This window comes from Elephantulus edwardii, unplaced genomic scaffold (genome assembly GCF_000299155.1).
Source record: "Elephantulus edwardii isolate Elephantulus edwardi_28Jun2011 unplaced genomic scaffold, EleEdw1.0 scaffold00034, whole genome shotgun sequence".
Taxonomy (NCBI): domain Eukaryota; kingdom Metazoa; phylum Chordata; class Mammalia; order Macroscelidea; family Macroscelididae; genus Elephantulus; species Elephantulus edwardii.
The window spans coordinates 11,633,861-11,643,283 of NW_006399784.1; the positions used below are offsets into that span (position 1 = coordinate 11,633,861).

The window sequence follows — 9,423 nt, forward strand, 5'->3', positions numbered from 1 at the left end:
TAGAGAGAATAGTGCAACAATGAATGAATGGAAACCCAAAATCTCTGTAAATGTTTATGAAAATTAATAAAATATAATTATAGAAAAAAAAAGGACAAATACACGTGTCTCAGAGAAAACATAGCTAAGGTGTTCCTTGGAGGAAAGGATGGCAAAGCTTCTTCTTACATATTTTGGACATGTTGTTTGGAGAGGTATTTGAGAAGGGTATCATATTTGGAAAGGAGGAAAGTCAGTGAAAGAGAGGAAGACCCTCAATGAGATAGATTGATACAGTGACTGTAACAATGGGCTCGAGCGTATCAGCAAGGTTAGAGCAAGGTTCAATTCTATTGTTCATGGGGTAGTTATGAGTTACAGCTAACTCAAAAGCACCTAGCAGCACAACAACAATTGAGTCTATTTGATTCACAGTGACTTTCCATCAGGTTTCTGATATTTTAAATCTTAACGGGAAGACATTGTTCATTTTTGTCCCTTAAATTGTTAATAGATTAAAATTGTTGTAGATCTCTACCCTTTTGGTTAGCAGCACAGCATGCTATAGAATATGCTACCAAAAAAAATGTTGTTATTTATGTTATGTTATGTTATGTTATGTTATGTTATGTTATGTTAAATGTTATGTAATTGTTACATGTCATCAAGTCACCTTTGACTCATAATGACCTCTGAACTCTGCTCTATCCTAAGTATGTCTCATGGTCTGCAACAATGACACATAACCCATTATCCCAGTTATTGTGTCAGTCCTCCCAAGGTCTTTCTCTCTTTCCCTGTCCCTCCACCCTTCTAAGTATGATGTATTTCTTCAGGAACTGGTCCATTCTGGCCCCAAGTCTCAAAATATGTGAGGCAGAGCGTCAGAATCCTTGCCTGATTTCACCCTCTCCAGGATAAACCTGTCTATTCTCTTGGCAATTCATGGTATGTTTAAAACTCTTCTCTAGATCCACAACTCAAAGACATCAATTCTTCTTCTATCATCTTTGGTCACTGTCCAGACCTGTGATGCATAGCAAGTAATTATGTAGGCCATGGCCTGAATCAGTCATATCTTAGACGTCAGACTAACGTCGTTGATCTTCAGCACTTTTTTTTTAGAGGTCACTGACTGCAACCTTCTCCAGGGAAATTTGTGTGTGTGGTTTTTTTCATTTTGTTTTATTTCTTGACTGCAGGTGCCAAGAGTGTTATCTGTGGAGCCGAGCAAACTGAAATTGTTAACAGTCTCAATCTCTTCTACATCATGGTGCTGCCAATTGGCCTAGTAGTGAGAATCCAGGACTTGGTAACAGAAATGGAGCTGGAGATATCATTTCATACAATCAGTAATATATTTACTGTAAATACTTTAATAAGAAATATGCATGGAAATTAAACACATGGACTTTACCTGACAATACACACAGGTATCAGATCAATTACATCTTTAGAATGAATCACTGGAGAAGCTCAATATCAGTTGTAAAAACTAGGCCAGGTGCTGATTCTGAAAGAGACCATCATCTACTCACATGGAAGTTGAAACTAAAGCTAATCCACAAGAACCAAAATTTGACCTTGAGTCTATTCCACCCGAACTTAAAAATCACCTCAGGAACCAGTTTGAGGCCTTAAACAATAATGAATGAAGACCAGATGAGCTTTGGGAGGATATCAAGAATATCATTCATGAAGAAAGCAAGAGGTCATTGTAAAGACAGAGGAGGAAGAAAAGAACAAGATGGATGTCAGTAGAAACTCTGAATATTGAATGAGAGTGTTGAGAAGCCAAAACAAAGGGAAAGAATCTGGAAGTCAAGGAGCTATTAAGAAGATTTCAAAGGGTAGCTCAGGAAGACAAAACAAGGTATTAGAATGAAATGTGCAAAGAGCGGGAATCAAAAAACCAAAAGGGCAAAACTCGCTTGGCATTTTCTTAAGCTGAAAGAACTGAAGATCCAAATCAAGTCTCAAGTTGCAATACTTTAAGGTGCTGTTTATGTTGTGGTTTAGGACTTCTGGCATTCTTCCAGACTTTTATTTAATGAAGATTATAGTCCTTGGTTTTAGTCCTAGGTCCATGATACACCTTGAGTTGGTTTTTGTATATGGAGTGAGGAGTGGATCTTGCTTGAGTCTTTTACGGATACTTTTCCAATTTTGCCAACACCATTTGTTAAATATACTTTAGGATGCTATGAGTAAAATACTGAATGATCTAGGATGCATTAAAAGAAGATGGAAGAAGTACACGGAGTCTCTGCACCAAAAAGAATTTGCAGACAGAAAAGAATTTCATGAAACAGTATATGATCAATAGGCAATGGTGATAGAGGAAGTTCAAGCTGCTCTGAAGAACCTGGCAAACAACAAGGCACCATAAACTGATTGAATACTGCAACATAAAGAATATAAAAATCTTCCTCTTAACATACTAACCTCAAGTCTGAACTGACTTACAGCTTTCTAGTGAGTTTTCAGGAAGTTGTAAATTGTACAAGGAAGACTGCACATCTTTTTCCCATAGAGGCCCTGGAGAATTTAAATCACCAGAGAGGAGCCAACTTTTGGATTAGTCATGCAATTTTCTAAGATCTAAGCCACCAGAGTTCCCTATCCTTTCTCTTTTGTTGTGTACCACTGAGTACACACCAACAGAAAAACTGACTCGTAGCTAACCCTCCAGTGGGTTTTCAGATGCAGGAAATAACAGAGGAGGACTGTCCATCTCTCTCCCATGGAACAGCTGGTGAATTCATAGCATACTTTTGCAGGAACACAATGTTTTAACACTTAGCCAGCAGTTCCAATAATGAGTAAGGGGTTGTGCTGCCATACCAAAGGCAGGCAGTTCAAATCCAACAGCTACCCTGCAGAGAAAGATGGGTTAATGCCTTACTGTGTAGTGTGGAGTTAGAATTGACCCACAGCTGGCCCTCCAGTAGGTTCTCAAGGGCAGTAAGTTACATGGGAGGAGACTGTGTATCTTTCTGCAGTGGAGCAAACTGGTGGAGTAGAACCATTCACCTTTGCACTGGGAGCCCTGGTGGCCTAGAAGTAAGAAGCTGCATTGCAATCCCAAAGGCATGCAGTTTAAATGAGTCATGGACAACTCCATGGCTCCTAACAACAACAAAAATAGCGTAGTAGGTTAAGTGTTGTGTTACTAACAAAAAATTAAAAAAAAATAAATTAAAGATGAATAAATTAATGGTTTGAACTCACTATCCAATCTGTGGAAGAAAGATGAGTCGTTTTCTTACCATTAAAATTTATGGTCTTGGAAACTCTAAAGAGAGTTGACATTCATAACTTGGAGGATCAATTAAACCACAAAGGCCTTGGTGTCCGTATAACAATTATAATGAAATGCAAATCCTATTGTGTGGTATAATAAAAATATCCTTATTTACAAAAATAGGCAAAAATATTAAAAAAAAAACCCTGGATCTTCTTTCTTCCACCTGAAGCAACCTTTCAGCATGTGGACAATCAAAAATACAAGTAGATCTTATTGAAGGTTTTTTGGTCTTTTGAAAAGCTGAGTGAGGTAATTACATTAGTCATCATTTACGAAATCTGCTGATCCTTCCTAAAGACGCTATACTGATACAAATATTTCCTAGATGGCAAAAATTTCAAAGTATTCAATTATCAAAAAAAAAAGGTTGGCAATTCAAACCCAACTGAAGGTCCCATGGGAGAAAGGTTTTCATGGTCTGCTTCGGAAATGGCACAACCTTGAAAACACCACGGTCCTACTCTGAAACACATGACCTCACCATGAGTCAGCTCAATGCAACTAGTTAATATTGATTCTGTATAGACAGCTTTTCCTCTGGAGTCCAGTCGATTTTTTCCCAAACCTCTCTTTTCTGTTTCATTCAGTATGTGAGCCTGCCTGTCACTCTTACCCACTTACAACTTGTCATTCTTTTCCTTTCTCCCTGTTACATAGTCCATGCAGAGTTCTATTGTACTATTTTATTAAAATCCATTTTCTTCTTTCCTTTTCCATTTCTTTGTTCCATATATCATGAAATTAGAATCAAAAGTCTCTCTTTGGAAAATTGGAAGAAGATAAAACTGCAAACACTTGAATTTCTTTTAATGTTCACACATATAAACACATCAGGAAAAAGATATTTCTAATGAACCTTCTACATCTTCTTTTCTCAGGTAAAATTTGGTTAAATGCTCTACAAAAGATTGTTCTGAATTTATACATTTTAGCTGTATTACAATCCCAAAGGCAAACATCTACCAGCTGCTTGAGGGAGAAGGATGAGAAATCTTCTCTTGTTTAATTTCCTGCCTCTGAAAATCCATGGGACACTGGGTACAATTGGACACAACAATAACAACAAGGCAGAATTAATAATTAATTCAAATTGAAAATGACATATGCACTAGAAATCACTGATTTAACAAATTGCTGGGATTCATGTATTTTATACCAGGAGAAAACATAGATTTACCTTAGAGTTACTTCTTATTTTTCTATTTTAATGTTATGTTCTCTACGCTGTCATCAAAATTTTTATAACAAGAGATATTACACTAGTTGTAATCTTACCATTGTTGTCTCTTGAATGGATCCAAAACTGTTAATAAAAATGTTTACTACAACATCAACTGGAATACCTAAAAGTGAAAATTTAAGGATATGTTTAGTAGTTATAAAAAAATGGCCATAATATGCATATGTTTATAGCTTATGCATTTAATTTTTATCTTTTTTGTAATATTTACCTGAGTTAAAATTGTAGACATATGTATTTCATATTTATGGAAAATACAAATTAAAAATGAATAAAGTTGTAATTTATACTGTTCTCTAGTAAAAAATATCTATTATTTAAATTATAGATGCTCAGGGAATAATATTTATATTTTTTAAATTGTTAATTTGTGCTATGCATTTACTTCTTTCTAACTTTTTAAAGAAAATGCTGTTCTTTTAAATATTATTTCTATTTTACATGCTTCAAATCAAATTTCAAATTCCTACTTTCTTGGTAAAATTGCATTCAATAAATTTTACATCACTCTAGATCACCACATTTTAATTTTTAATTCATGAAAATAAGACATTAATCAAAAATGTCACAGGATCATTATAAAGATTTTGCCTGACCTGTTTGAAAATAATTTGAAAGTTCAAGGAGTGAGAACTAATGTATAATGTTGCAAATATATTTCTTTTTTTTCCCCATTCATTGCGGGCTGCTGGTTGAGGCAACAAAGAGAAAAATGTGAAGTTGGCCTTTTAGCCACATAACTACTGACTGATGAAAAACAGGTGGTGAATCAATATATGGTAGACATGTGACAACCCAGACGATGGCTGTTGTTGAAAGTAACTGAATAGGTTCTGGTAATGAACAAAACCCCCTGTTTTTACAACACAGTTGTATAACTTTAGTTGACTAGAAGCAGCTGCAGACCTTTTTATTCTGTAAGGGGTGGGGGGAGATCGAGCCTGTTAATCTGATATACATTAATACCTGTCTTTTAACCATTCAACTGGGATTGCACTTTCCAGAGGAGCATTTTCATATAGCTTTTCCTAAAGCATGCCGTCGAGTCGAGCACATAGAGATGGAAAAATAATGTCTGTGCAAGCTGTTCACGTTTTTTGTGGGTTTTTTTATGTTATTTTATTGCAAGTATGGTTTTGGTTCTTCAAAGTATGATAAATGGCAATATTGTGTTGGAGCAGAAACAATCTACTTTGTAGAAAACACGTTCACTTTTACTCACAAAGTGAGCATGGTTTTGATATTCATATGGCTGTCTTTCTTCAGCAGAGTGGAGGGGAGTTTTGTCAATGTGCAATGCTAGCTCAAAGTAAAAAGAAATCTAAGGAGATATCACAACTATTCTTCATCCTTAAATGAGTAAAGGGTAGTTCAGCAATGAATTATAACTTTTACGTCTCTGAAAGAAAGCCACATCTGTATCCAAAGCTTGCTTTTGTGGCATTTTTAAATTTTTTTTATTACTTTATACTAATTTGCTTACAAAGTTTGTATATATGGTTTTCACACAGGATCTTTCCCATTTCCTTTTCTCAGCCCTCCCTCTACCCGTCAAATTGTGAAACCATATGACCCAGTCCACCTTTACCCCTCTACTCCTGTCCTCCTCCCTCTTTGATCCTCATACATGTTTTACTAATTTTCTTTATTTCTACAATAACGGTCTTATATAGTATTCGTCCTTATGGGACTGAGTTAGTTCACTTAGCATACTACTCTCCAGTCTCTCCCAATTTTAAACCATGATGTCTAAGATTTCTCAGTTTCAGAGGCTAGTCTACTTCACAGTAGATATTTTTATATTTTTTTTAAAGTAGAAGCCATGTAAAACTCTTAATATTTTATCATTGAGTATTTTGGGTATTATTCAGAACTTAAGTACCGAACAGTTAAATATCAATCTGAAATACTACTTTCTATCTCTTTTTTTTGTTTATATTATCATCAAGAAATAATTTCACATAAGATAAGATTCATTTTAAACCTCAAGAACTGAAGATATTTGGTAAAAGAAAGAGCGAACCTTTGAAATTTGGTCTTATCCTAGGGTCATAACTGACCAATAGGCGATTCAAAATATTACTAGTGGAGTTGGCAGGTACTCGAGCAAGGTCCTCTGCTGACTGTTGGCTAAAAGAGAAAAGAAAAAGTTGCTAAATATGTAGAAAAGGAATGAGGAATTTTCATTGTTATAAAAACAACTACATGTTTTGGGACAAATACATAACTTTAAGATTCTTTTCCCCCAAGTTGAATTAAATAAAAAAAAATAGCAGACATCCCTAGCTATCTAAAGGATTCTTTCTCATAGAAAAAGAAAAACTAGTATTTAATAGTCAATTTTACCAAATATATGAAACACTGCCCTAAATACATTTAATAAAACCAAGAAGATGTCTTACTTGTACTGAAGCACTCTATAGCTGAAAAGTCTGGACAGGCACAAAGTGGTGTAAATAGTAAGACAAAAAGAGCAACGAATAGTATCTAAGTAAGAGTATAACATTATGTGACTAAGAAAAGGAGCACATGAATACAAAATGATATGAGCCTGAGAGAGTCAGAGAACTCACATAGCAATCAGACTAACTCTTAGGAAAGGATTCCTCTCCACTCTGAAAACAAAGAAACACAGTGGGTTGTCTCTTCATCACAGGAAAGGGGTGGTGGGAAACAAGTGTTTCTCTGTTATGCTATATTGTCTTCACTTTTTTATCAACAAGAATAAAATCTGCTATTTGAAATTGAAGACTGAATCTTGATTAAGCTGGTTTAAGACAACTTTTTTTAAGGACACCTTTTTTTTATTATTAATTTTAATGAAAGTTTACAGACTTAGGGTTTCTAGTTATTCATTGTTGCACTTTTCTCCCTACCCACCTCCTCTCCCCACATTCACTCTTCTCCTTGAAAAGAAAAATAAAAACTCTTCTTTCATTGTTATGCAATCCCTCCCCCCAAGTCCAATCCACTATGCAGCCTCAACTCTGGACTTCTGTAATGACAAGAATACCCATTCATATGTCCCTTTTAAACAGTTCTCTCCTTCCTCTGTTTCAATGCAATATACATCATTCCTAAACCCCTTTTCTGTCTTCCCTCAAACCTGATGTCACTCCCGATCTTACAACAGTGGCCCTATGCAATATTTGTTAAGGACACCTATTTGAAAGTCAATTAAACATGCTGTCTTTGCTTTGTTTTGACTTATTTTACGATACATAAAGTCATCAAAAATCACTTTCCAAATACACTGAGTTCAGCAAAATCACAAAGAAGACTAAAACTATCCTTAAAAATGTTTTCTTATCTATTGTGTTCATAAAGTAAATATCTCAGTTTCACAAATTACATTAATTTTATGTACAGTAAACCTAGATGCAACAAACTTGTATTTGTATTTAAATAGCAATTTTGTCTAGAAGATAATTTCTTTTGTTCTATAGTGCAATATGCTGATAAGACACAATCATAGGTGAGATATTACACATAGTAGGAAGGTCAGGGAAGACTTAACAATATACTATGAATTGATTCTAAAATCCCTTTCAAATAGAAATAAAAGAGCAAAACATTAAAGCATAAAATGAAAATCGGTTAGTTGAACCTTCCAAAGGTGCAGGAGATTATATAGATTTTTCAAATTGCCTCTGATGATGTTATCAGCTCTAATATCACAGCTGCAGGGAGCTGGCACTTGGTAATGAAATTTTCCATTTCACTGCAGGTGAAATTGTAGCCTCCTTAGAGCCAAATGTGATCACTTTTCAAAAGATGAAAACTCTAAAGAAAATGAGGGTATGTGGTAAAACTGAGTATTAGGATGCAAATTAGTACTCACACCTATCTACAAGTTTTCCCATTCAAGGGCAGAAAATGGAATTGATTAATTATTAATATGCTTTCTGGAATCAATGAAAGACTCCTATAATTGTCTCTTGATAAAAATCATTTAAAAACACATCATTCTAAAAGCAGTGAAAAGACAGCATAATGACAATTAACACTAATTTTTATCATTCAGAACTTCCCAGCCTAATGTCTGTCTTCTACCTCAGAGCTGTGCATATCACTTTAATCCATTTTCTAAATCTCACACTACTCCATCCACTGGCTCAAAATCAGTTTCCATTTCTGAAGTACTCTTAACTTTGCTTCATCATTCTACTATTCTAAACCCACGTTCTCTTTTAGCATTCCATGTAAAGCTAATCTCCTGTCAAAAAATCTTGCCCCAAATGTCCCACCTTACCCTAATGAAAACCAATGAACAAACTGGCAATTGTTTTATAGTTGTTGTGTATCAGAATCCATATTTCCAACTAAGTTACAATCAGACTGCATAATTATTGAAGGAGTAAAATCTTCATTAATCTTTAGTTATCAACAACTTCGTGTATTAGAATCACATTTTTTACAAACATTCTACTTTTCAGCTCTTTTAAGTGGATTCCAAATTCACATTTCCCATACTATGGTGGTATCAGGTAATATATCAGGTATCAAGTGGTACCAAATAATTTCCAAATGAAAAATACCATTTCTCTCTGAGTTTAGAGAAACTTTTTATGTTTTTGTTTTTTTCCTCAGAAGTTGCTTATCATAGACAACTGCTGAACTAATCACTGGCAAGGTGAGAAAAATCAACCACACAATTGGCTTAGATCAATGCAGAAGATTCAATCCAAATGTCCAACATATACTTTCATTTTATATTCACAAAAAAAAAAAATATCACCTACAACCAGGAGAAGATAACATAGATGAATGGGATCTTCTAAGACTCAAATCCCCATGCACATCCAAAAATTTCTCCAGTAGGGTAAAAAGGGAAGCCACTGACTGGGAAAAAGTATTTGGTAATAACATATCAGATAAGGGACTTATATCCAGAATT

General features: G+C 34.7%; 1 protein-coding gene across 1 annotated transcript in view; it reads right to left on the bottom strand.

The window, feature by feature from the left end:
• Positions 1-9,423, bottom strand: part of GLRB (glycine receptor, beta) — a 154,880-nt gene that overhangs the window by 89,688 nt on the left and 55,769 nt on the right. The window contains exons 2-3 of the mRNA XM_006884447.1: positions 6,550-6,656; positions 4,562-4,629 (exon numbers count right to left, since the gene is read on the bottom strand). Of these exons, the coding sequence (XP_006884509.1) occupies positions 4,562-4,629; positions 6,550-6,656 (175 nt within the window). The remainder of the gene's footprint in view (positions 1-4,561; positions 4,630-6,549; positions 6,657-9,423) is intronic.